The sequence below is a fragment of the Budorcas taxicolor genome, chromosome 21, assembly GCF_023091745.1.
Source record: "Budorcas taxicolor isolate Tak-1 chromosome 21, Takin1.1, whole genome shotgun sequence".
Classification (NCBI taxonomy): Eukaryota; Metazoa; Chordata; class Mammalia; order Artiodactyla; family Bovidae; genus Budorcas; species Budorcas taxicolor.
The window spans coordinates 58580423-58608157 of record NC_068930.1 but is presented as its reverse complement, the minus strand read 5'-3'; the positions used below and the strand labels follow the sequence as shown (position 1 = coordinate 58608157).

The following is a 27735-nucleotide window of genomic DNA, read 5'->3' as shown; positions in this document are numbered from 1 at the left end:
AGCTACATAGTATTCCATTGTGTGGATATGCCATGGGTTTCTTTCACCCACCCTTTTGTTGGTGGGCATTAGAGCTTAAAATTCTTGGTTTGTTGCCTTTTGGTCTCTCAAATACTAAAGTAAAAAGCATAAGGTATTATTCTTTTGCTTTTACAAATAGACCTGTAATTATTAGCCTTATGCATTTGTCTTTATATATTTTTTGCCAGTGTGTATTTTTTGATAATTTCTTAGAAGTAGAATTGTTAGATTAGTGAGTAAATGCAAATGTAATTTTGCTAAATTTTCCAGATCTATTTCCAGAGGTCTCATTCAGTGTTCTCACGGGGATGGATGAATGTGCTTGTTTCTCACAGCCTCACCAAAAGTATATTGTCAGGAAAGCATTGTTATTAATAACTCCATATAGTTGTTTTTGGTGTGTTTTTTTATGGCATTTTCTTTTAATTTTGCGACCCCATGGACTATACAGTCCATGGAATTCTCCAGGCCAGAATACTGGAGTGGGCAGCCTTTCCCTTCTCCAGGGGATCTTCCAAACCCAGGGGTCAAACCCAGGTCTCCTGCATTGCAGGCAGATTCTTTACTAGCTGAGCCACAAGGAAAGCCTTTAATTAAGTACAAAGACTTTTCCAGTCACGTCATATGGAGATCATTTTATCCATTCTCTGTTTTTGTCTCTCTCCTCAGCAGTGGTAAAGCAAATACCCTTTCTTCGGGGAAGAGAGATCCATGGTTTGTTGCCTTTGCCAATAATGAAAATGTTTGAGAGGCGAGTGGCAAAGTTGTTGCCATTGGGGTCTTTCACATGAACTACATCTGAAGAACCTGGATGTCTCTTCCGGTTGGTAATCACACCAATTCTTTTCAGTTTAGCACTTCCAGTCACCATGCACAGGTTACTAGTGTCAAATTTGATGAAACCAGTAATCTTGTCTGTCTCCAAGGCAATGTGAATGGTGTCCTTCACTTTGATGAGGGGATCAAGGTAAAGGATGGTGCGAGCATATGGGTCTCCAGATGAAGGATTCCTTTTGTCCCCACAAAGATCTTTCTCACTTTGCACAACTTACACTTGGCCTCGTCAGGTGTAATATGATGAAGAGCAAAGCGACCCTTCATGTCGTAGATCAAACGAAAATTGTCTCCAGTCTAATAATGCTGATGACATCCATAAAATCAGCAGGGTAGCTTATTGGTGGGACTTTCCCATTGATCTAAATGAAACGCTGCTGCAGATCTTTACTTCATCTCCTGTTAGGGCATACTTAAGTCTAGGGAAATGATTAGGGGGAGACATTCCCTTAGCTTGTGGGGACCAGTAGATGGCCGAGGGGCAAACACACCAGTCAGTTTATCCAGCATCCAGTTTTTTGGAGCTGCTACGGACTCCAGGTGCTTCTTGGGACCTCTAGCTGTGGTTGTGCTGGGCACAAAAAGAGGCCTCCATATAGTTTTAATTCATTTGATTACAAATGAAGTTGAACAATTTTTCATATACTTAAGAACCACATATTTTTTAACCTCCTGTTCATTTCTTTAGACTGTTTTTTCTGTAGTGCTAGAGTATTTTAGGAATGTTTTATTTATTGATGTTGCATCTTTATATATATTGTGAATATTTTTCTCAACCTTATTCACATGTTTTTCTTTGCTTCTGAATTTTTTAACTATTCAAAGTTTTTTAAGGTAATTAATCTGACCTGTCTTTTCACTTGTACCATAGTTAGGAAACTATTCTTCAATCTCAAGTTATAGAGAGATTCACACCATTTTATTCAAATACTTGTATATTTTCATTTTTTCCATTTATACCTCTGATCCGTTAGGAATTTATCTTGGTGTAGATATGTGGAAGTAAAGTGGCTCAGTCATGTCTGACTCTTTGCAACCCCATGGACTATAGCCTACCAGGCTCCTCCATCCATGGGGTTTTCCAGGCAAGAGTACTGGAGTGGGTTGCCATTTCCTTCTCTAGGGGATCTTCCCGACCTAGGGATCAAACCCGGGTCTCCCGCATTGTAGGCAGACGCTTTACTCTCTGAGCCACAAGGGAATTCCCAGATATGTGGAAGGGATCTAATTTTATCTTTTTTCTTGTGGCTATTCTGTTATCTCAACATGTTTACTTAAAAGTCACACTTTTCCTTACTGATTTTGAAATGCTGCCTTTATCATAAGCTAAATTTTCGTATATTAAATTATCTATTTCTGTATTTTCTATTCTTCTTCACTGATTTGTTTCTCCAAACCAAACATTCTTTTTAATCCACAACAGATTTTACAAACGAGAATGTTCAAGTTTACAGTAAGTGATTTGCCTAAAGTCTGCAGCTACAAAGTAGTCAAATGTTGACTTGAACCCATTCATCTCTCTGGCCCTGAAATTTACACTTTGACTCAGCGTTCTTTCCCATTTTCCATGGTACTTACCTTTCATTGTGCACAAGGTTATTGATAAGATAAATGAAACTGTGTAAAGCTGGCAAAGGTCAGGTTTTGAAGATTCGGAATTCTTGCTTCCGTGAGCTATTTTTAGCCATTTATGGGTAAATAAGAACCAAGTATAGTCACAGTTGTAATTCATAGTTTTGAAGGAAGTACAGTTATAATTTGCAATAATTTTAAAGTAGTTACACTTGTGCTGGAAATATTTTAACTGATTTTAAAACAGTAACGTGCATAAGAATGCTAACACATTCTTGAAACACAGATTGCTGCTCCTCCTCCTCTGTAGTTTCTGAATCCTGAGGTTAGGTGTGTGCTTGGGCTCAAGAATTTGCATTTTAGCAGATCCTAGGTGATAACTGATGCTGCTAGTGCAAGGATCATATTTTGGGAACCATTGTTTTAAAGCTTTCTCTTTTTAAAGTTCTGTGAATTTCTTTAAAGTCAAATTCTTGAGTAAGAGAAGTCAAATTTAAAGTGTTAAAAATGATGTGTTATGACAAATCTTCAATGTAATTCATTTTAAGTTCCCTGTATTTACTTGCCTGTTTAAAGTTCATAGTTCAAATCATTTTGGTTATAAGAATATAGTCTCTTAAACTTTATTCTCAGTAGTTCTTAAAGGGAGTGGACATCGTGTCATTTGCATCCAGTCCAATGATAGAAATTTGTGTGGGTGTTCCTTTAAAAACGTATGTCATCTTTACCAGTATCCTTCCTTGAGTGGTTTTTAAAACTTTGATCATTTTTATTATTTTGGAGAGAAAAAAGGAGAAATACTATAAAGGGTATAAATATAGGGAAACTGCTTCATCATGGTATTCTGACCTTGCATGTAGCCACATAGGCAGAAGCTTGGACTCGGGCGCTGAAGCTTATCTGAGTCTTGGAACACCCTGTGATTCTCTTGGAACATGAGAGGAAGGTCTTTAAGGAACTGCTACAAAGCCATCTCCCTCATGCCTCTCTGTCTCCCCTGGAAATCTGCCATGATGCTGTTTCTCTTTACCTTCCTAGAGTGATGGGGCTTCCCTGGTAGCTCAGACGGTAAAGAATCTTCCTGCAATGCAGGAGACCTGAGTTCAGTTTCTGGGCTGGGAAGATCCTCTGGAGAAGGAAATGGCAATCGACTCCAGCATTCTTGCCTGGAGAATTCCATGGACAGAGAAACCTGGCGGGCTTCAGTCCATGGGGTTGCAGAGTCAAACACAACTAAGCAACTGACACACACAAGTGTGATGAGGTATGGGACTTTCACATAGTAGAGCTGTGGGATACAAAACTGCTGCTGCCATCCAGCCCCCTTTGTATGCATTTTCCTTTTTGCTGTGTGGGACAGGGATCCAGGGAGCTTAGTCTTCTACTGTCTGTGAGTAATGAATAAACTGTCTAAATATAAAAGTGGCTCACTGTATCTTTTCTGGTCAGATTAGTCAGGCTTTGGCCTTGACCTGTTTGTATTTGTTCATTTGACAGTAAGTCAGCTTCGTTCGTTTTTTGGTGAGCATGGAAGGGAGTCACATGGTTTTAGCTGGCAAAAACTGAATATTCCTAAGGAAGGTAATAAGTAGTATGTAACAGTTGTCAGGTACTTACTGGGTACCATTTTGTGTGTGCTTTGCAGATGAGGAAACTGAGACTTTAAGATCACTTTTCTAAGGTCACCTCACTATCAGTATTGTAACCCAAGGAGCCTGATTTCCAGAGCCCAGTTTCTTAAAATCGTACCCTCGTGCATATTTGGATATGTGTCATATTTACCCAGGGACAGTGGAGCCTGGTGGGCTGCCGTCTATGGGGTCGCACAGAGTCGGACACGACTGAAGCGACCTCGCAGCAGCAGCAGCATATTTACCCAAACATTTGTGGTTTTGTGTGTTGCATGTGTACATATATGTGTTTATTTACAAATCAGTATTGTGTTAAACTTTCATATCATGTTAATGGTAATTTGCCAGTCTTCAATTGCATACACAAAAATCAGTTTAATTTTTGATCTATTACTATACGATTTCTTCTTACACTAACAATGGCTCTAACCAATAACTCCTTAACTTGTTTTGAGAATCAACAATTCTTTAATACTTTATGTAGTCCAAGATGTCTGTGGTACAAAGTAGATTTCTTACCCAATAGTAAGAGATTGTACAATGTAAAAAGCAGAGTACCTCTTAAGCAGACAATGTTAAAAAAAAAAAAATCACTAGTAATGGCTTAATAATGAATAAAATAATATTTATCACAAACTTACTAAATGTTAGACACTATTCTAAGCCCTTCATATGTATAAACACATTTAATCCTCAAACAATTCTATAATATTGTTATTGAGTAACTTTCACCCTTTGGTTTTTTCACACACCTCTCAGTTTTCCTGTTTTTGTTAAAGGACTCCATACTCATAATACATGTCTGGAGGTTCTTCTCTTCATCAGCTGTTTTACTTTGCTTAGATCCCTTTTAAAGGATGGTACCCCAAATCTGTATTCCAGATATGGTCTGACATTTGCAGAGCCAAGTGGAATGTTTCCTCTCTAGTTCAATGTATTATAGTTCTATCAATGCACATTAAACCTCCCTAAGATTCACATCCAACAGGTGAGTCTTTTCTCTCTTACTTTATACCTGTATAGTTGTTCTGGAATCCACTATAGAATCTCAACATTTATCCCTCTTAAATTTCTTCTTGTTAGATGTCAGGTCTTTTTGATACATGTTTTACTGGCTGATGTATTTGTTGTCCTCTGCAGCTTCGTATCATCTGCAGAGCTGAAGGGCCTGCCCCCAGTATCTTCATCTTGGCCTTACACCGTACCAGCAGACACCTCCCTCCAGGTAGACCTCATCCCATTAAGTAGTATTCTGTAGTGTGATTATCCAACCACATGCTAATGTAGCTAACTGAACTAGCTTGTTATACTTTTGGTTTTGTTCTCAAAATCATGTCATTAAATATCTTGTATTTTTCTGATCTGGAAGTCTTACAAATACATTAAAAAGAAACCCCAAGATTCATCTGTGACATATCTTCTTGTTAGTTTGTCCATCCCAGTGTTAGAAATCACTACATCGTCTTCTCAGTATTCACAAATCAGATCTTTAATAATTTGTTTTATAATGTTATCTAAAATTAACATTATCCTTTCCAAGATGTTAGTAGAAATTACTGTCTTAGTTTTTAAAATAGTCTTTAGTCTTGTGGCACTGGCAGTGATTCAGGGGTCTCATTCAGAGGTTCTTTTAAATATCGTAGGACACAATTATTTGGTCTGGGAGAGGTATGAACTTATAAAGTAGCTAGGTCTCCTTTTTTTCTCGCTTAATTTGCTTTTTAAAAGATTTAATTTTTTAGAACAGTTTTAGGTTCACAGCAAAATTGAGGAACGTACAGAGGTTTCCCATTTATACCCTTCACCAGCACGTGCATACCTTCCCCCATTATCCATGTCCCCCACTATAGTGGTGCATTTGTTTCAGTCAATGAACTTATATTGGCACATTATCCCCCAAAGTCCGTAATTTACCTGAGGGTTCATTCTTGGTGTTGTATATTCTGTGGGTTGGGACAGGTGTATAATGATACATATCTACCATTATAGTGTTATATAGAGTAATTTCACTGCCCTAAAGGTCCTGGGTGCTTTGCCTATTCATCTTCCCTCCCCCAAACCCCTAGCAACCATTGATATTTTTGCTGTCTTTATAGTTTTGCCTTTTCCAGAATATCATATAATTGGGCTCTTGCAGTGTATAGCATTGTCAGGTTCGCTTCTTTTCCTTGATAAGACATTTTCTCTACGTCTTTCAGAAGCTCGACAGCCCATTTCTTTTAGCACTGAATAATATTCCGTGGTCTTGGTGTAGCATAGTTTAATAGTTACCCATTCACCTACTAAAGGACACCTTGGTTGCTTCCAAGTATTGGCACTTCAAAATAAAGTGGCTATAAACATCCATGTGCATGTTTTTGTGTGGACATAAATTTTCAGTTCATTTGGGTAAATACTGAGGAAGGCGAATGCAGGATTGTATGGTAAGAGTATGTTTCGTTTTATAAGAAAGAAAAGAAAGTGAAGTCGCTCAATTGTGTCCGACTCTTTGCAACCCCATGGACTGTAGCCTACCGGGCTCTTCCATCCGTGGGATTTTCCAGGCAAGAATACTGGAGTGGGTTGCCATTTCCTTCTCCAGAAGATCTTCCCAACCCAGGGATTGAACCCAGGTCTCCCGCATTGTAGGCAGATGCTATACTGTCTGAGCCACCAGGGAAGTCACTTATAAAACTATACAGGTTAGTTATATAAGAAGCTATTAAAGTGTCTTCCAGAGTTGCTGTACAATTTTGGATTCCCCCTAGCCATGAATGAAAGTTCCTTTTGCCCCATATTGTCCCTCACATTGGCTGTTCTCAGTGTTCTGGGTTTTAACCATTCTAATAACTGTGAGTGAGGTAGTATTTCATTGTTGTCTTAATATGCAATTTCCTGATGACCAATGACAACGTTTCATCTGCTTACTTACCATCTGTATCTTTTCTGGTGAGGTGTCTGTTAAGGTCTTTCTTTAATCCATTTCTTAATCAGGTTGTTAATTTTCTTATTGTTTAATTCTAAAAGTTCTTTGTTTAATTGAATAATAGTTCTTTATCAGTTGGGGTTTTCTACAGATATTTCCTCCCAGTGTGTTGCTTGTCTTCTCATTCTCTTGACAATGTTTTTCCCAAAGTAGAAGTTTTTGTGGGTTTTTTGTGTGTAAGTGAATGTATGTGTGTTTGTTTTGTTTTTAATAGGGAAGTCCAACTTACCGTTCTTTCTTGTATGGATTGTGCCTTGGTGTCATATCTAAAAATAATCATTGCCATACCCAAGGTCATCTAGAATTTACTCTTGTGTTATCTTCTAAGTGTTTTATAGTTTTACATTTTACATTTAGGTCTGTGATCCATTTTGAGTTAATTTTTCTGAAGGATATAAGTAAGGTCTGTGTGCAGTTTCATTTTTTTATTTGTGGATATCCATTCCACCTCCATTTGTTGAAAAGACCTCCATTGTATTGCCTTTCTTGCTTTGTTAAAGATCAGCTAACTGTGTATATGGGTCTGTTTCTAGACTCTTTGTTCTGCTCCACTGGTCTGTTTATCTGTGCTTTCACTGGTGCCATTCTGTCTTCATTACTAGAGCTTTATAATAATGCTTGAAATTGGGTAGTATCAGTCATTTGACTTTATTCTTCTTTTTCAATGTTGAGTTGGCTATTCTGGGTATTTTGTCTCTCTGTGCAAACTTTGGAATCAGTTTGCAACATCCACAAAATAACTTGCTAGAATTTTGATTGGGATTACATTGAATCTGTAGTGCAAGTCAGGAAGAATTGACATCTTGATAATGTTGAGAGTCTTATCCATGAACATGGAATATCTCTCCATTTATTTAGTTCTTTGCTTTCTTTTATTAGAATTTTATACTTTTTTCTCATATAGATCTCAATTTTTGAAGAAGGCAATGGCAACCACTCCAGTACTCTTGCCTGGAAAATCCCATGGATGGAGGAGCCTGGTGGGCTGCAGTCCATGGGGTTGCTAAGAGTCGGATACAACTGAACGACTTCACTTTCACTTTTAACTTTCATGCACTGGAGAAGGAAATGGCAACCCACTCCAGTGTTCTTGCTTGGAGAATCCCAGGGATGGGGGAGCCTGGTCGGCTGCAGTCCATGGGGTCGCTAAGAGTCGGATACAACTGAACGAATTCACTTTCACTTTTAACTTTCATGCACTGGAGAAGGAAATGGCAACCCACTCCAGTGTTCTTGATTGGAGAATCCCAGGGATGGGGGAGCCTGGTGGGCTGCCGTCTATGGGGTCACACAGAGTTGGACACGACTGAAGCGACTTAGCAGCAGCAGCAGCATTTCAATTTTAGGTGTTAATGTAAATGATAATATGTTTTAAATTTCAAATTTTACTTGTTCTTTGCTGCTTTATAGAAAAGTAATTGACTTTTGTATATTAACCTTATATCTTGCAAACTCCGTGTAATTGCTTACTAGTTCCTGTGTTTGGGGGTTTTTTGTTTTGTTCTGGATTTTCTACATAGACAGTCATGTCATCTGCCAACAAAGATAGTTTTGTTTCTTTCTTTCCAATCCATATGTCTTTTATTTCCCTTTCCTGTCTCATTGTATTAAACAGGTGTCCTTTTTCATGCTCTTCTCTAATTTTCTGTATCATTCAGTTTCCTGTTTGTTGCTCACTTTTCATTCTGAATAACATCTCAGTGTTAAATCAGACAAATGAGAGTAGAGAGGGATATGTTTCACAAAACACCATTTTTAATTAATTGCATGTAAAGGAATTGAGTACCTAAATGTTTATAGACTTTCAGATGAAATTAATTTTGACCTAGCCTTTTGAAAATTCAAATTGGATAGAAGATGGGAGAGGAGAAAGTTTATAGACAAAATCTGGCAGATGGTAAGAAAATACTTATATAGAGCTGTTGTAATTACATGAGCTTTATTGGAGTGAAAGGTCATCATGGAAAGAATGAAACTAGTGAAAGTGAGGATCACGAGAAGAGAATGAGACAAGTGCTGTATTCACAGCACTTCAGGTTTCGTGGAACTTAAGTCGATAGGTGCCCAATATACTACTGGAGATCAGTGGAGAAATAACTCCCAGAAAGAATGAAGGGACGGAACCAAAGCAAAAACAATACCCAGTTGTGGTTGCGACTGGTGATAGAAGCAAGGTCCGATGCTGTAAAGAGCAATGTTGCATAGGAACCTGGAATGTTAGGTCCATGAATCAAGGCAAATTGGAAGTGGTCAAACGAGATGGCAAGAGTAAACGTCGACATTCTAGGAATCAGCGAACTAAAATGGACTGGAATGGGTGAATGTAACTCAGATGACCATTATATCTACTACTGTGGGCAGGATTCCCTTAGAAGAAACGGAGTAGCCATCATGGTCAACAAAAGAGTCTGAAGTGCAGTACTTGGATGCAGTCTCAAAAACGACAGAATGATCTCTGTTCATTTCCAAGGCAAACCATTCAATACCATGGTAATCCAAGCCTATGCCCCCACCAGTAATGCTGAAGAAGCTGAAGTTGAACGGTTCTATGAAGACCTACAAGACCTTGTAGAACTAACACCCAAAAAAGATGTCCTTTTCATTATAGGGGACTGGTATGCAAAAGTAGGAAGTCAAGAAACACTTGGGGTAACAGGCAAATTTGGCCTTGGAATATGGAATGAAGCAGGGCAAAGACCAATAGTGTATTGCCAGGAGAACACACTGGTCATAGCAAACACCCTCTTCCAACAACACAAGGGAAGACTCTATACATGGACATCACCAGATAGTCAACACCGAAATCAGATTGATTATATATTCGTTGCAGCCAAAGATGGAGAAGCTCTATACAGTCAGCAAAAACAAGACCAGGAGCTGACTATGGCTCAGATCATGAACTCCTTATTGCCAAATTCAGACTAAAATTGAAGAAAGTAGGGAAATCCACTAGACCATTCAGGTATGACCTAAATCAAATCCCTTAAGACTATATAGTGGAAGTGAGAAATAGATTTAAGGGACTAGATCTGATAGATAGAGTGCCTGATGAGCTATAGATGGAGGTTCATGACATTGTACAGGAGACAGGGATCAACACCATCCCCATGGAAAAGAAATGCAAAAAAGCAAAATGGAGGGGGGGAGGCCTTACAAATAGCTGTGAAAAGAAGAGGCTGAAAGCAAAGGAGAAAAGAAAAGATAAGAATGCCGAGTTCCAGAGAATAGCAAGAAGAGATAAGAAAGCCTTCCTCAGCAATCAGTGAAAAGAAATAGAGAAAAACACAGAATGGGAAAGACTAGAGATCTCTTCAAGAAAATTAGAGATACCAGGGGAACATTTCATGTAAAGATGGGCACAATAAAGGACAGAAATGATATGGACCTAACAGAAGCAGAAGATATTAAGAAGAGGTGGCAAGAATACACAGAAGAACTGTACAAAAAAGATCTTCACGACCAAGATTATCATGATGGTGTGATCACTCACTTAGAGCCAGACATCCTGGAATGTGAAGTCAAGTGGGCCTTAGAAAGCATCACTACGAACAAAGCTAGTGGAGGTGATGGCATTCCAGTTGAGCTCTTTCAAATCCTGAAAGATGATACTGTGAAAGTGCTGCACTCAATATGCCAGCAAATTTGGAAAACTCAGCAGTGGCTACAGAACTGGAAAAGGTCAGTTTTCATTCCAATCCCAAAGAAAGGCAATGCCAAAGAATGCTCAAACTACTGCACAATTGCACTCATCTTACACAGTAGTAATGTAATGCTCAAAATTCTCCAAGCCAGGCTTCAGCAGTACGTGAACCAGGAACTTCCAGATGTTCAAGCTGGTTTTAGAAAAGGCAGAGGAACCCGAGATCAAATTGCCAACATCCGCTGGATCATGGAAAAAGCAAGAGAGTTCCAGAAAAACATCGAGCAGAGGAACCAGAGGTCAAATTGCCAACATCCACTGGATCATGGAAAAAGCAAGAGAGTTCCAGAAAAACATTGATTTCTGCTTTATTGACTATGCCAAAGCCTTTGACTGTGTGGATCACAATAAACTGTGGAAAATTCTGAAAGAGATGGGAATACCAGACCACCTGACCTGCCTCTTGAGAAATCTGTCTGCAGGTCAGGAAGCAACAGTTAGAAGTGGACATGGAACAACAGACTGGTTCCAAATAGGAAAAGGAGTGCGTCAAAGCTGTATATTGTCACCCTACTTATTTAACTTATATGCAGAGTACATCATGAGAAACGCTGGGCTGGAAGAAGCACAAGCTGGAATCAAGATTGCCAGGAGAAATATCAATAACCTCAGATATGCAGATGACACCACCCTTATGGCAGAAAGTGAAGAGGAGCTAAAGAGCCTCTTGATGAAAGTGAAAGAGGAGAGTGAAAAAGTTGGCTTAGAGCTCAGCATTCAGAAAATGAAGATCATGGCATCTGGTCCCATCTCTTCATGTGAAATAGATGGGGAAACAGTGGAAAAAGTGTCAGACTTTATTTTGGGGGGCTCCAAAATCACTGCAGATGGTGACTGCAGCCATGAAATTATAAGACGCTTACTCCTTGGAAGGAAAGTTATGACCAACCTAGACAGCATATTCAAAAGCAGAGACATGACATTGCCAACAAAGGTCCATTTAGTCAAGGCTATGGTTTTTCCAGTAGTTATGTATGGATGTGAGAGTTGGACTGTGAAGAAAGCTGAGCCCCGAAGAATTGATGCTTTTGAACTGTGGTGTTGGAGGAGACTCTTGAGAGTCCCTTGGACTGCAAGGAGATCCAGCCAGTCCATCCTAAAGAAGATTAGTCCTGGGTGTTCATTAGAAGGACTGATGCTGAATTATCTGAAACTCCAATACTTTGGCCACCTCATGCGAAGAGCTGACTCTTTGGAAAGGACCCTGATGCTGGGAGGGATTAAGGGTGGGAGGAGAAGGGGACGACAGAGGATGAGACGTCTGGATGGCATCACCGACTCGATGGACATGAATTTGAGTAGACTCCGGGAGTTGGTGATGGACAGGGAGGCCTGGCATGCTGATTCATGGGATCACAAAGAGTGACTGAGCGACTGAACTGAACTGAACTGAAACTTTATAAAACCATTTTCATGTAACCTTCTTCGAAATATGGTTGTATTCTTGTTTTATGGATGACAGAATTAATACTTGGATTTAGAAATGTACCAATTCCATATAATAGTATATGACCCAGTTAGGACTAAAACTCATTATCTTGTGTTTCCAAGGGCCCTGTTCTTCACTGATACTGTTACGTTTCTGTTGCCTCACCATAGCATCCTATACTCATAATTCTTACAGTTTGTTGTGTTTTCATGTGCATTGTCTAATTTGATCCTGAATAACTTTGTGAGGTGCGTATAGTTCAGGTATTATTAATATTGGGCTTCCCAGGTTGTGCTAGTGGTAAAGAAACCTGCTTGCCTTTGCTAGGAGACGTAAGAGATGTGGGTTCAATCTCTGGGCCAGGAAGATCTCCTGGCAACCCACTCAGTATTCTTGGGAATCCCATGGACAGAGGAGCCTGGGGGGCTACAGTCCATAGGGTCTCAAAGAGTCGGATACGATTGAAGTGAGTTAGCATGCGTTCATGCATTATTAATATGATCTCACTTTAATAACGAAATTGAAGGTAAGCTAAAGTTAATGATGTGAAGTAGCCAGGACCACTTTCTTAATCCTTTTGTTTTTTGTGTGTGTCTACTTTCCTGTTGTTCATGTTTTTCTTTTTAGTCTAGATAATTAACTAGTTTTTTTTCTATTAAATGAAGGCTTAAAAAAGAAGTTAAATCAGTTTAAGAGGTCAGTACTATAGTAGGTAAAAAGAACAGATCCAGACCTGAACATATGCCTTCTGGTTGCTGTTTTCTTGAAATATTCTGTTCTGGAATAAAGTACCTACTGGAAAACCAACAAGTTTCTTGAGACTTGTCTGTACCCTGATTGAGAATTATTCTGTTACATGTATATAGGATTATTTGGAGAGATCAGAAGTGGACGTTGGTGATATCAGTTATAATGTCATATTAACAAAAATTTTTAACATTTATAAAATTCAGATGAAACAAATGTGAAATGATGACATTCTTAGTGAAGATCAAAGTTTTAATATTTGAGTATTTTCACTTACACATACCCCAGGAATGAAGTGATAGATTCTCCCTGGCCTACCAACATTCATATTATTTACTAAGGTCCAGAATTTTGTAATTTATTTGATACTTTTAAAATAGGGACTAATCTGCTTTTTTAAGAATTATTATTATTATCCCTGCAACTTGTGTTTGAAGAGTGAATGAGGTAGGAAGGAAACAGTTCGTATTGTGTAGATGCCTTATGTTCCTTTCGTCTATTCTAAGCAGCTGCTATGAGCCATTCTGAAGTATTGGTGTATTAACTTCTTATGGCTGCTGTAACAAATTACCACAAACTCAGTTGCTTAAAATAACAGAACTTGATTCTCTTACAGTCACAGAGGCCGAAAGTCTCAAATTAGTCAGGCTGGACTGAAATAAGGCGTTGGCAGGGCTGTGCGCCCTCTGGAGGTTCCAGGGGAGAATGCGTGCCTCACCTCTTCCAGCTTCTGGGGGCTGCCGGGGTTAATTGGTTTGTGACTGCATCCCTCCAATCTCTGCCGCTGTGGTCAGATTACCTTATTCTGTCTGTGTCAGATCTCCTTCTGCCTTCTTATGAAGTAAATGTGATTGTACTTAGATAATCCAGGATAATCTCACCATCTCAAAATCCTCAGTCATGCCTGTACAGTCTTTTTTTTTTTTTCCATGTAAAGTACCATTCAAAGCTTCCAGGGATTAGTTTGGGGATGTCTTTTGCCAGAGCAGTTATTCAACATACCCCAATTCTTATTGCCTCTCACTTTTTCTTCATCTTTCCTGTCTCATCTTTTCTCTTCTCTTCTATTTTTATTCTTTTTCATCTTCCAGAAGCACAGGATGTTAAGTAGATGGAGTGGGTATGATCCAGACTTACCAGGATTTGAATAGATATGGTCTAGATCAGTAAGTGAGCCTTATCGCCCCTATAGAGTACCAGACTGTGTTCACATTAATTTTTTGTTGTCATCGAATCAGTTGACAGTAGTGGAATCTTTATACATTCAGCATGCTTTTTCAAAATAATTATTGAATCTTTGGGTAAAGTATGTGAGTTAACATGAAATTGCATTTCAGTTAAAGTATCTGTTGATTAGATTGACAGACATTGATATCATTATTGAGAAAAATAGCCAAATAACTATAAGCATTGTTTCAAAATTAATTTTCCTTTAAGCAGTTTTTTTTTTTTTTTTTCTTCACAATTGTGTTTTGTTTCAGGGATAGCTCAGACTTGAATCTAATGAAGGGAAACAGAAGAGTTGGCAGAGTTCTGATTCAAAAGTCCATGTCAAGAGACTATTATGATTTTGGAGCCTCTGTTTCCTAATATCTATAATAACAGAGTTGAGTGATTGTTAACATCTTTTCTATGAATAACTCTAAAAGCCTCTGTCCAGTATGTAGTATAAGGTATTTAAAAACCAACAAACACGCAAATAAACAACAAATCTCATGTATTTTGTGCTACTTGAAAAAGGAATCATTTGTAAGGTTATTTTGAAATAGCTGTCCTTGCCTTTTGTTTTTCTGTAGATGGACCACACATCCCCGACCTACATGCTTGCTAACTTAACCCACTTACATTCTGAACAACTTCTACAAGGCTTGAATCTTCTTCGTCAACATCACGAACTCTGTGACGTCATTCTTCGAGTAGGTGATGTTAAAATTCATGCTCACAAAGTGGTACTTGCCAGCATCAGCCCATATTTCAAAGCTATGTTCACTGGAAACCTCTCTGAAAAAGAGAACAGTGAAGTTGAGTTTCAGTGCATTGATGAGACTGCTCTCCAGGCCATTGTGGAATATGCCTATACAGGGACTGTTTTTATTTCACAAGACACAGTTGAATCTCTCCTTCCAGCAGCAAACCTACTGCAGATAAAACTTGTCCTGAAAGAATGTTGCGCGTTTCTTGAAAGCCAACTTGATCCTGGTAATTGTATTGGAATTTCTCGTTTTGCAGAGACGTATGGTTGCCATGACCTTTATTTGGCAGCCACTAAATACATATGCCAGAATTTTGAAGCTGTTTGCCAGACTGAAGAGTTTTTTGAGCTCACTCATGCTGATTTGGATGAAATCGTTTCCAATGACTGTTTGAATGTAGCTACTGAAGAGACTGTTTTTTATGCACTTGAGTCTTGGATCAAGTATGATGTCCAAGAACGCCAGAAGTACTTAGCTCAGCTACTTAACAGTGTGCGATTACCGTTGCTCAGTGTTAAGTTTCTCACTAGATTATATGAAGCAAATCATCTTATTCGTGATGATCGCACTTGTAAACATCTTTTGAATGAAGCTCTGAAGTACCACTTTATGCCAGAACACAGACTGTCTCATCAGACAGTCTTGATGACACGACCTCGCTGTGCTCCCAAAGTACTCTGTGCAGTAGGAGGAAAATCTGGACTGTTTGCCTGTTTAGATAGGTAAATAGAAGGCTTTTAAAGGATGGATGTGACGTGGGTTTGATCCCTGGGTCGGGAAGATCCCCTGGAGGAGGAAATGGCAACCCACTCCAGTATTCTTGCCTAGAAAATCCCGTGGACAGAGGAGCCTGGCAGGCTATGGTCCATAGCGTTGCAGAGTTGGACACGACTGAAGCGACTTAGCACAACACACACTAATAGATTGTATACTCTTAAAATTTGCTGATTTTTTAATATTTGTAAAATAGTTTGATTTTCCTGTTTACTTTCTCTGCTTCTTTTTGATTTTTTCTTCTCTTCTTAAAACACTTACCTGTTTGTTTTAATCAGATTTTTGTCCATTCTCTGTAACACTCTCAATTAACCCCTCCTCCCTCCGAGTGCAAAAATTTTATCCATCCTACTTACTCGTGAACTTTTCTTTTTTTTCTCTTTGTGAAATCATTTACATCTCTGAGTCAGACTAGGTCAGAGGGGATTTATTATTGCTAGCTATATCAGACGATGCTAAAGAAGAGAGCTAAGAATATGTGATGAAGGCAGACTGGGAAAAGAATGTGTCTGAATGAGTACAATTAATCAGAATAACCACTAAGGAAATAAAAAATAGGATACTAATACAAGTCTTGGAATTTCCATGCAATTGATTTCCTTCATGTAAATATTTTTTAACAACAGTAGTAAATAGGTGCTTTCTTTCCTAATAAATAGGAGTTGTCAGACTTTTTCTGTGAAGAGCCAGCCAGACAGTAACTATTTCAAACTTTGTGGGCATATGGTCTATTGTAACTACCTGAGTCTGTCATTGCAGTACAAGAGTGGCCATAGACAATACATAAACAAATGAAATGGCTGGGTTCCAATAAAATGTGTTTACAAAAGTAGCTGGTGGGTTGAATTAGACCCATAGTAATCATGATTTAGAGCATTCCACTGGTATCTTTAGTCTGTTTTTTATTTTATATTAGATATAGTTGATTAACAGTGTTGTGTTATACAGATAACTTTTGTACATTGAAAATATAGCTGGATGTTACCTTTGCTTTTCTCCTAACTGAGATTGCTTTGTGAAAATGTTTTATGTTTAATATATTTCTTTAATATTTAATATTCTAAAATATTTCCAGATATTTAGTAGAATGAGTTTCCTCCAATAAGAGGAGATTGTTTTTTTTTTGTTAATCAAAGTCAATTGGTGGGTTCTTTATCTTTTAAAAAGTCTCAGTGTACATTTTAATTGTAGTTTAAAACTGGTATTGTTGAGGTTGAGCTAACAATACCTTTAAAATTCCGTTGTGCCCCTCCTTGATACCATCTCCTTCTCTCCCCCAGAAGTAACCACTATTCTGAATTTTTAATGGATTATTCCTTTGCATTTTGTTGTAATTTTGCCACATATATGCCCCAATATATAGTTAGGTTTTGTAAATTTTTATATATAAATGCAATAATACCATATGTATTCTTCAAGAACATGTTTTCTCATTGAACAGAAAGTTTATAAAATTGAGATTGCATGAGGAAATAGTTCATTTAGTTTCACTGGTATATGATATTATAGTAGATGGACATAATATAACATTTTCTTTCTATAATGACTATGATAACTATAAAAATTAGTTGAAATGGTCCACATATATAGAAAAGTTCACAAATCCCAAGTATACAGCTCAATGAGTTATCACTAAGTAAGCATTACAAACCATTTCACAACAAGAATATAACCAACACTCCAGAAGCCACCCTTAAGGTCCCTCCCTGTCCTCTCTGAAGGTAACTGCTACCTTCGTTTCTAATCTAGAGATTAGAAATGGTTTTGAATTTGATGGAAATGAAACTGTGTTACAGAATCAGTTTGGCTTGTTTCCCTGAACATCATATGCGTGAGGTTCATTGCTGTTGCATGTAGTTGTAGTTTGTTCGTTTTCATTGCTATATAGTATTTTGTTACAAGATATGCACAGTTTACGTATCCATTTTATAATTGATGGAAAATTTGGATTATTTTCAGTTTTTGATTATTAAAAATAATGCTACTGTGAACATCATTGTACACACATATATATGTGCATTTCTTTTGCATGCATATCTTGGAATGGAATTGCTTAATCATAGGGTGGACACATCACGTTTATGCATTCTCCTTTTGATAGATGATTGTGTTGTGCTGCTATAAATATTTCTCTATTTGTGTCCTATTTGCAAAACAATCTGTCTAGGCATTCCGTAGAATAGATACACAAGAATGCAATAGCTGTATCAGAGCATATGTGTATCTTCTATTTTGCCAGATGTTGTTTATGGGCCATTTTGATGTTTTAAATTTTAATGTTTGTCTGCTTGTTCTTTAGTGTGGAGATGTACTTTCCTCAGAATGACTCTTGGATTGGTTTGGCTCCCCTAAACATTCCTCGCTATGAATTTGGAATATGCGTTTTAGACCAAAAAGTATATGTTATAGGTGGTATTGAAACTAACGTGCGTCCTGGCATCACTATCAGAAAACATGAAAATTCAGTAGAATGCTGGAATCCTGATACAAATACCTGGACTTCTCTCGAGAGAATGAATGAGAGTCGAAGTACCCTTGGAGTAGTGGTACTTGCGGGAGAACTTTATGCTCTAGGTGGTTATGATGGACAGTCTTACTTGCAGTCTGTAGAGAAGTATATTCCCAAAGTAAGAAAATGGCAACCTGTGGCCCCCATGACGACGACAAGAAGCTGTTTTGCTGCAGCAGTGCTGGATGGAATGATATATGCCATTGGAGGGTACGGTCCTGCCCACATGAACAGGTATTTAACTTCATCAACTTGCATATGCTTGTGGATTTTTGAAAGTATCATTAACAGTGATTTCTGGATTTTAAATGATTTGTGCATATAAATGAACTCTAATTTTAAAATAATGTTAATAGGTATTTGGGAAACTTAGGTCCATATGAGAGTATGTCTGTAATAGATCTACATGAATATTTAATACACACCTAAAAATCAGTTCCCATTTATTAAATTTTACATTCATTCATTCAGTATAAATGGGCTGGATTTTAAAATTCACGAGTCTGAAAATATGGTGAAGTTAGATCACTTTAGATTTGGGATAGTATGTGTATGTATAAGTGTGTGTATGTATAAGTGTGTGTGTGTGGGTGTGTGGGTGTGTGTGTGTCAATGATCTGTTACTGTACTGCTTAATAGAATAAAAAAGTGAAAATGTCATTTCTATACACTTTTAAGGTATTATAATGCATCATAAACTTTAAACCTTATTTAAATATGCCTTTCTGGATTCTTGTTCTATAATCATACATGTATCATTATGTATCTGAGCTGTGCTAGAGTTTAAATGTGAAATTTCTGTGTTTTGTAGTATTCTTTTAATAAAGGAGAAATAGATATGAGAAAGTATAAAATGACTGCTTATATGGAAAATTAATCATAATTCTGAACCTTGGTTGAAAGTTGAAGTTCTAAAAATACCATCTCTAATAGTATTTTTTTCCCACAAAATTTTTAATTTTGCTTAAAAATTTACCAGAATCTAATAGTATTTATCTGTAATAGTGGTATGTATTTTACTTATTATAAACATTTTAATGAAAGAATGTGTGGTGGTTTGTTAACAGACTGGGAAAGTAGTTACACAATAGTATTTCATCTATAAATTTTTATTTCTGTGCAGACTAAATTTTTCCTCCTTTTTGTTGCTCCTTTGGTTGAAGGAAAAGTATTTGGAGCCTAGACATGCATTTGTGTTATTTGAAAAGCTGCTAGCAGAAATTTGTAAGATAAAAGATTATGTACTTTAAGTTTGAGATAATGCTGTTGAAGTTTAAGTTCTTGTTACAAGTTTATCACTAGACTCTTCTTGTTTGGTGATTTTGCTCTTACTCTTTTTATCCTGGTATACTTTCAGAAATAGTTATAGTTTAGTCTTTTAGTCTAGCGTACAGCCTAGTCCCTATTCTGAACTCCAGACTGACTCTCAAATGCTTCAGGCTTAGGCTAGAACCAGAATAGGCTCAGCCCACTTGCCTTTGTACCCCTCAGGACAAAGCATAGGCTTAGAGGCCTTCTGGGATTTTCCAGGGAAACTTTCTTGGAAATTCTGATTTGATTTGAATTTCCTAATCCAGTTTGGAAATGCCAGGAATTCTGTGGAATACACACTTGATCTAAATCCTGCACGACTTGATCTGAATCCTGAATGGATTCTCCTGAATGACTCAGATTATTATGATTAGCCAGTTTGTGTTTGGAAACCTGTGGTGTTTGTTCTGCAGTAAGTCACCATGAATTCACCTATAAGAAAAAAATCCTCTTTCCTCCTCACCATCTTTCCTTCTCCTTAGTTGTGTGGAAGATCCTTGGTATCTTTAGGAAACATCTATGTTCAGTATGTGATTTTCAAAGTCCTTTCACGTGCATACTCGTTCGACTTTATTCTTACATGAATCCTTGATGTATTATCCCCATGTTTGCAGATGAGAGGAAATGACTTCTCTAGGATTACACAAATCCAAAGTAGTAGGGCTAGGGTTTACTCAGCTTTGGGTAAGTGTTACTACTTGAATCCAAATTTTCTGACTTCAGAAGCTCTATACCCTTCATACACCTTACTGTTCGTACAATATAATGGAGTAGGATATGGCTGTTATTGCACCAGTCTACAAGGTAAGCTTTTATCCTGCGATTTTATCAGCAAAATATAAATATTTGGAACAAACTGCTCTTGTTTTATGTCTGTCCATTTTCACTTTTAAACTCTGGGGGGTTTTAGTTGCTTTAGGAGGAAGAGTGACACAAAGAATATGTGAATTAATTCTTTCTTTTGTGAATGTTTGCAGTGTGGAGCGTTATGATCCAAGTAAAGACTCCTGGGAGATGGTTGCATCTATGGCAGATAAAAGGATTCACTTTGGTGTGGGTGTCATGCTAGGCTTTATTTTCGTGGTGGGTGGACATAATGGTGTTTCACATTTGTCAAGCATTGAAAGATACGATCCTCATCAAAATCAGTGGACTGTGTGCAGACCAATGAAAGAACCCAGAACAGGTAATAATAATGTCCCAATATCTAAACATATAGGACAATATGTTTTTATAGTGATATTCTTAAAATAGTAGTTTCTTGGGATATAACAGTAAATGACTTCTCCAGAAAAAACCTTTATGATGAACTTGACAGACACCTTGATTAGACAAAACTATATAGATTTCTTTACTGTGATTTTAATATGCCAGTGCACATATTGTTATTTTTTTAAACTTGTAGAATACATTTTGAGAAATACTGATAACAGAAAGTATCTGATAGAAGCTCTTTTTGTCCATGTAACAAATGTCATTTTATGTGTTACACATACACACACACACACACACACGATCTTTGAATTATTCTATTTGTTTTTTTTTTTTTTCTTTTTTTTTCCTGTACATCAGTGGTCTCCCTGTTCACTTTCAAATGTTCTCTCTTCCTCAAGAGATACAGTTGATCTGGAGAGGATTGGACTTCAGGTTTCATAAAGATAAATACTTTGAGGAAAAGAAGAAATTATCCTTGAACCCAAACTCAAATCACATGATTTTAAGAGGAATATTTTACTGGTGGAAATGCTTTAGGAGTATCCCTTTCATTTATGATTAAAGAAATTGCTGAAAAATAAACATACAAAGGAAATTGAAAAGAGAAAAGGGGATGCACTATTTTAGTCATCTACTATAATGAGTTTCTGTGGTACCATTGAGTGAGAAAGCCCCAAAACAATGAAAGTATAAAATAATTGAGTAGCCTTGTTCTTTTTAGAACTGTATATAAAGTAGAATTTATAAAGCATAAATTATATAGTTTAATATATGTTTAAAGTGTCAATATATTTGAAAACAAGTAAATGTTTTTTAAAAAATATAAATTTAAATTGAGAAGAAAGCTTGTGGAAAGATACATACTACAGTCTTAATATTTTAACTATGGTGGAGAGGAAGAGTAGGATTGGGGAGAAGAGATGAAGGAATACTTAAGCTGTTTTATACTAAGGGATCTTTTTTTTCCGGTAAGCACATATTGCTCTGTTGCTTGTAAAATGAATAATAGATTGTTGAAATGTGTTTTAAGAAAACATTTAAATACAAATTTACTTTTAGTGTGAAGTCAGCTTCATGGTTAACATATTTTTCCTTCTGTTTTTTTAACCTACCTTTCCTAGGAGTTGGTGCTGCAGTAATTGATAACTACCTTTATGTAGTTGGTGGTCACTCAGGGTCTTCTTACCTGAATACCGTGCAGAAATATGACCCTATCTCAGATACATGGCTGGATTCAGCTGGCATGATATACTGTCGCTGCAATTTTGGACTAACTGCACTTTAACTAGTGTGGACTTGTGGAAATAGTGTAGTGATGAACCTTGTGACGCATGAGAGGATACCCAGGTTCCTGAAGCAAGCTACACTGCTTTCTTTTTAACTTAAAATGGCATGAAGACGCAAAGTTTCATTGGGTACTTTGAACTGACAAGTAGCTTTGATTGCTCTTGATTACATAGTGAATCAGTAATAAAAAAAAAAAAACCCACAAAAAACAAAGATCTTGCCAACTGAATTGTGCACTTTTTTTCCCCTAATACTGGTATAGAATAGTTTTATGTTCATAAGTGTACATGTGGAAAATCCCTTGCTGCTTTTAAAAAAAATTTAGCTTTCTTCCTTCTCCTTGTTGTGCACCATGATGAGAGACCCTTAGATGCTGGAGTGTACTGAGTGACTAGACATTGCTGATGCTGTCTGTTGGATATACACATTTTAAACAAACAAAGGGCTGCTCCCCCTCCACCCCCCTCCCCGGTACTTTTAAGGGTTGTAAATTACATACCATAGTGAATCACCTGGATTTTCTTCCTGCTAAATGGCTTTAGGGCTGGGGATATAATAAGTTTGCAAGATAAATGCTTTTACTATCATGATTTGGAGTCCTGTTTAAGCAATCAGATATTTACTGTGTATGCCTTTTTTATATGGGCAGGTTAATGCTGGATGAATTTAGTTACCCATCTATGCTATGCTAAGCATGGATAGAAAGAGTTAAGCATATCCGTTTCAATTTTTTTTTTATAGCAGTACGGCAGGCTTCCCAGTGTTGATGTAAATATTTGACAAATGTTGACACCCTTAGTGCACATTGAGATTTTTCATGTAACCTTACAATAATTTTAGTTTTTTAAGACTTTTGTTTGCTTTTTCAAAGTGTTCAGATATAAAAATGGTGCTAACTGTAGGATCTATTACAAGGCTGTGACAATGTTCTTTTGGATGTTAAATATGACATATGCATGACATGTTTTTATAGTATTTTTCATTTTTACTAGCTTGGTTCATTTGTGCTTATTAAAAATGTTGGTGATTATACTAATATTTACATCCAAAAATTATGCAAGCAGCCTATGTTATGCTTTTCATGGTTCCTGAACAGTGACTTAAAGAAAGATATACTTTGTCTCTTTTTGTTGTGCTGGATGTTATATGCCCTTCTTAAAAACAGAAGCATATGCATTAAATATAAGGCACTAGGCAGTGAAGCATTACATTTCTTAGGTAACTGAGTATTTTAAAGTTATTGAGGAAAACTGGAGCTCGATGTTTACTTGAGTAAAGGTTCTAATTCAGTTCTCCTTTGACTAAAGAAATGATCTTTTAAAGTAAAATTGTTTGCTATAAACTAAGTGACAGCTTATTTAAAAGAACAGACTAATTCCTTTTGCTTTGCATGTTTTCGTAAATGTCCATTAATCTCGAAGATGTTACTTTGCATTAGAGTGTTGGTACTTGCATTTTTGGTACTGTAGTAATTTTGTTTTCCTTATTTTTTTCTTTCGTTTTTCTTTTTCTTTTTTAAGACTGCCCACTGTCTCTTTCATAGTCTCTTTAAAACTAATATATATTTGTCCTCAAAAAAAAAAATTTCATACTATATTCTTAAGTGCCATAATGTTCTGAACTATTGTTAAGAAGCCATTTATAATTATAAAACATAGGTTCATTTTTAGGATACGTGTTAGTTCTTGAAAACTACTTATAGCCAGGCAGTTTTCCGTTTTCCTTGTTCTTCCATTAACTGCCAGTTGTAGATTTAAATATGTACTACAAAACTATGTGAACTCACCTTTAATCATATAGGTAGTTTCATGCTTTATAAATATTTGCACAGATTATAAAACCTTGCAAGTGAATTTTAGTCTCTTTCTAATTAAGAATTCAACAAGAGCTACTAATAAAATTGACAGGCTGAATATTTTCTATGTTGCTTGTTTGAATAACTTAATGATATATAGCAATAACTTTTTAATTGATTTGAATAAATCTGTTGAATAGAAACAAGGTGCACTATAGTGACTGGCCTAGATTTTATTTAAAGAAAGCAGTTTAAAGCAATTGAAAATAGATTGCCTCACATACGTAATTTTAAATCCCCAACTCAACTTTCTGTCTCTTTGTATCAATCAAGAGTTTTTTCTTGATAATACTAGAAATATTAATCCATAGTTAAATACATCCTATTCCATGTTTTTAATTCCCTCTCCCCAGAAGATAAGGGAATTTGAAAGACTAGAAATTTGTTTTAATTGTTAACAGATCTATGCTATACATCTTATTTTCACAATATTTTCTGTACATATCATTTGCACTGTCATGTTAGTGTAAAATATATAATCATTTGATAAATTAGACCAAAGGCATAAGTTGATCATTGTTTTGGAACAACCTAAATTTCATCTCCGTGAAGACTAAATGTGAAACATCTTGGGCAATAGTACGAGCCATATCCTAGAGAACCAATTATGAAAACCTGGGAAAAGGAAGAGAAAAAACCCTCAAATTTAGAAATATTTATGTTAGGCTTGCTAAACCTACTTTACTGTGCATAACAACCAGAGGTATCGTGACCTGACAACTGATAACCTTAGAATAGAGCCTTCTTGTTCACATTTGTGAGAAGTTTCATTACGAATACTTTACTGACAAATTGTGAATTTAAAGCCACATTTCTTATGTTAAAAAGGATCAAAATGTTTTAATATAAATTCCCAGGACTGAAGATTTTAAAAATAATTTTGTACACTCAAGGAAAGGAAAAGGCTATTTAAGATTGCCTAAACTATTTTGGAAAAGAGTACAGTGGGAAATAGAAATTAATCCAATCAGCTAGAAGACAATTGCCCTCTGTAATTATGGTAAGACTTAATCTGGTAGGAACTTTTTAGCCATTTAATATTTGTTGACTGTAGTCATAGAACTCAAGTGATTAATGTAGTCCAAAGGATAGTTTAGTTACATAATTTCCACATGTTATTGCTAATACTGTTTTACACATGAATGAATATTACATTATAGGATGTACTATCAAGTAATAGAATGGCGTTAGGTTTTGAAAAATTATTTTGGTAACTTGACGAATATGGAGAGTCTACTGTACTTAGGAGATACTGTGCTAGATGCTATGGGAGCTAGGAATATAAAGCAAATATGGCCTTCATTCAAAGAGTAAAATAGAGTGAGGGAGACTTACACCCAAATAACTGTTATGGTAAAGGGTGAATCTAATTCCTTATTTCCAACATCATGAGAAGTGATCAGAGATCCAATTTGTGTATAAACATTTGTGTCTTCTGGTGTCCAATTAGGTTTTATTGACATGACATAAAATAGAATTATTTAAAAAACTAATATTTATATAACTCCAGCTTTCCTAAAATTGGATAATATATTTTCTAGTAGAAATACAGAATTATAGAAAATTTTAAAAATATTTATTATGCTTTCAAGGCTCTGGCTGACTTTGAAGGAAAAAATATGTAAATATAATGCTGTTTGTTTTCAGTTTTGGTGTTGGATTTCTGGTATCGTCACCTAAGTGCTCATTTTCAGGAAAATCAGATTCTACAATAAATATACTGCTTCAAGTTCAATAAACTTGTGATAACCTCTATAACCTCTGTAGTTTGAAAGTTAAGAACTTACAAAGATGTCACATGTCAAGTTAACATCCAGTTCTACTTCTTAACCTTTTTTTCCTTTGTAAAACAGCACTTTAGTTAGACATGATTTAATTAGATACAGTTATTCTGTGGCTGCATATATATTAGATTTCACTTACAGTATGTTAATTCAGTGTTGATATACATTTGAAAAGAGTGAGGAAAACAGTAAGTTTTGAATACTATAGGTTTACAAGTTTTCTTACTGTCGTGAATATGGAGTTAAAAATCCAGTTTACGTCTCTGCAGAGAGAAAAATTGTTATCCATATGTCTTTTTATCGTATACATATTTAACTAGAGATAATTTATTGTTAATTTTGTCAAATTATCATGTGTAACTCCCGTTTATTTTAAAATACTAAGCAAAAAGTTCCAAGTTTGCCTTAAAAACAAATGAAATTAAAGAACTGGATGATAATGCCTATACTTTTGCCTTATGAATTGTGCTGTATCATAAACCAGAGATGGTTTTGATTTTAACAGGATTATGAAATTTTGTAGAGTACTAATATTTGTACTCTTGCAAAGAATGTGATCTAGTTGTGGATTATGTTAGTGTTTAAATGTTTTTGTATATGTATTTTACCTCTGAATACGTATCTTTTTAGCATCAGGGTTTTATTTTATTTTTGTTTACATAGTGAAGTGGCATTTAACTTGTTGAAGGTTGTATTTTGTCTTTTATTTTTAAAGTTCTTTGTGTGTACTATTGTGGTTATGCTCTGTATTGACTATGGTTAAATTTCATTTAATGTGAAATATTTAAAATAAATATGAAAAATAAGACACTGTGTGTGTGTGTCCATTGTTGTGAATTGACCGAAAATAACTTTGTCATGCTCAACTCTTAGGTTCTTTTCAGTAGATAGTGGCCACAGAAATTGGAGTTGAATGTGGGATAGCTACTCCTTTACATCCTTCTTAGCAGGTTATAATGAAAACATGTCTTAAACTAAATTCTACTACATATTTAGACTCTCTAGATTAACAAAGCAAGATTAACAAATGGATTCTGATAACCCTTGCATACAAGGGCTGGAAATATCTTTAGACATTCCATGTATCTTAAAACTTTAATTTCCCCAGTAAATATCCCTGACATTTAATATACTAATTAGCAAAACATTGGATACAGATCAAATTATGGGTGAGAGATAATATTTGTATCTGCCTTGAGCATGGGTTTCCTGGTTAGGTGCCCAGCTACCACATCCCTCAACTGCATTCTTAAATGAGGGCAACTCCTAGAGTTGAAGTAGAAACAGATACATACTGAAGTAGTTAAAGAGTATTATAGATGATATATATAAATACTCATTTTGGGAAGACATTAAAATATTGGATTTAAGGTTTCTAGACTGGATGCTTTTGAAATTCTGCTTTTTAATTCTAGTGAAAGTGAAAGGACTGTAGCCCATCAGGCTCCTCCATCCGTGGAATTTTTCAGGCAAGAGTACTGGAGTGGGTTGCCATTTCCTTCTCCAGGGGATCTTCCTGACCCAGGGATTGAACCTGGGTCTCCTGCATTGTAGGCAGACGCTTCTACCGTCTGAGGCACCAGGGAAGCCCAAAATTCTAAGACATTCACAAATAGCTTTCATGTTACCCAGAAAATCTGTCTGCAGTTATTAGAGTTTGGTATGTTTAAGACATAGTGGAAGGTGTAAATGGGTAACAAGCCGTATCCTACCATCTGCTTAAGGAATGAAAAAGACACCTCATTTGTGTTTTTGGTTTTTGTTGTTTCAGGAAGGGAGAATAGAATGCCACTCTGGCAGAGCCCTAGCAGTGCCTCTCATATTCTTTCTAAAATTACTAGATGCTTTTCTTATTTGAGGCCAGTGTGGGAATGGGAGTGAAAGTTTCAACTCAGTTTGGTTGAGTGGATTGTAGGAGTCAGCAGTATACTCATCATGGATACAAAAAACTGTTTCAAGAGTCCAAACTATTAAGGCCAGGAGTAAATTGAGTTCTGTGTTAAGACAGGCTTAGAACAGTTCAAATGGTTTTGGTATGTCTTCTTCCCTCCCTCTTTTTAATAGAAATGGAATCTTCTGGTACCCATCACCCAGCTTCAACAATTAAGCACATTTTGTTAATCCTGCT

At 36.4% G+C, this 27735-nt stretch overlaps 1 protein-coding gene and 1 pseudogene across 1 annotated transcript; one reads left to right on the top strand and one right to left on the bottom strand.

The window, feature by feature from the left end:
• Positions 1 to 652: 652 nt before the first annotated feature.
• LOC128066498 (40S ribosomal protein S4, X isoform-like) lies at positions 653 to 7287 on the bottom strand (annotated as a pseudogene).
• Positions 5202 to 21966, top strand: KLHL28 (kelch like family member 28). Its single transcript, XM_052660017.1, has 5 exons — positions 5202 to 5283; positions 14696 to 15594; positions 17946 to 18389; positions 20444 to 20652; positions 21803 to 21966. The coding sequence occupies exons 2-5, from the start codon at positions 14696 to 14698 to the stop codon at positions 21964 to 21966; spliced, it is 1716 nt and encodes a 571-aa protein (XP_052515977.1). The 5' UTR covers positions 5202 to 5283.
• The last annotated feature ends 5769 nt before the right edge of the window (positions 21967 to 27735 follow it).

Coding starts and splice junctions, on each gene's coding strand:
- KLHL28 (XM_052660017.1), top strand. CDS start 14,696: ATGGACCACACATCCCCGACCTACATGCTTGCTAACTTAACCCACTTA. Junction 15,595..17,945: donor CTGTTTGCCTGTTTAGATAG/GTAAATAGAAGG, acceptor CTTGTTCTTTAG/TGTGGAGATGTACTTTCCTC. Junction 20,653..21,802: donor AATGAAAGAACCCAGAACAG/GTAATAATAATG, acceptor TACCTTTCCTAG/GAGTTGGTGCTGCAGTAATT.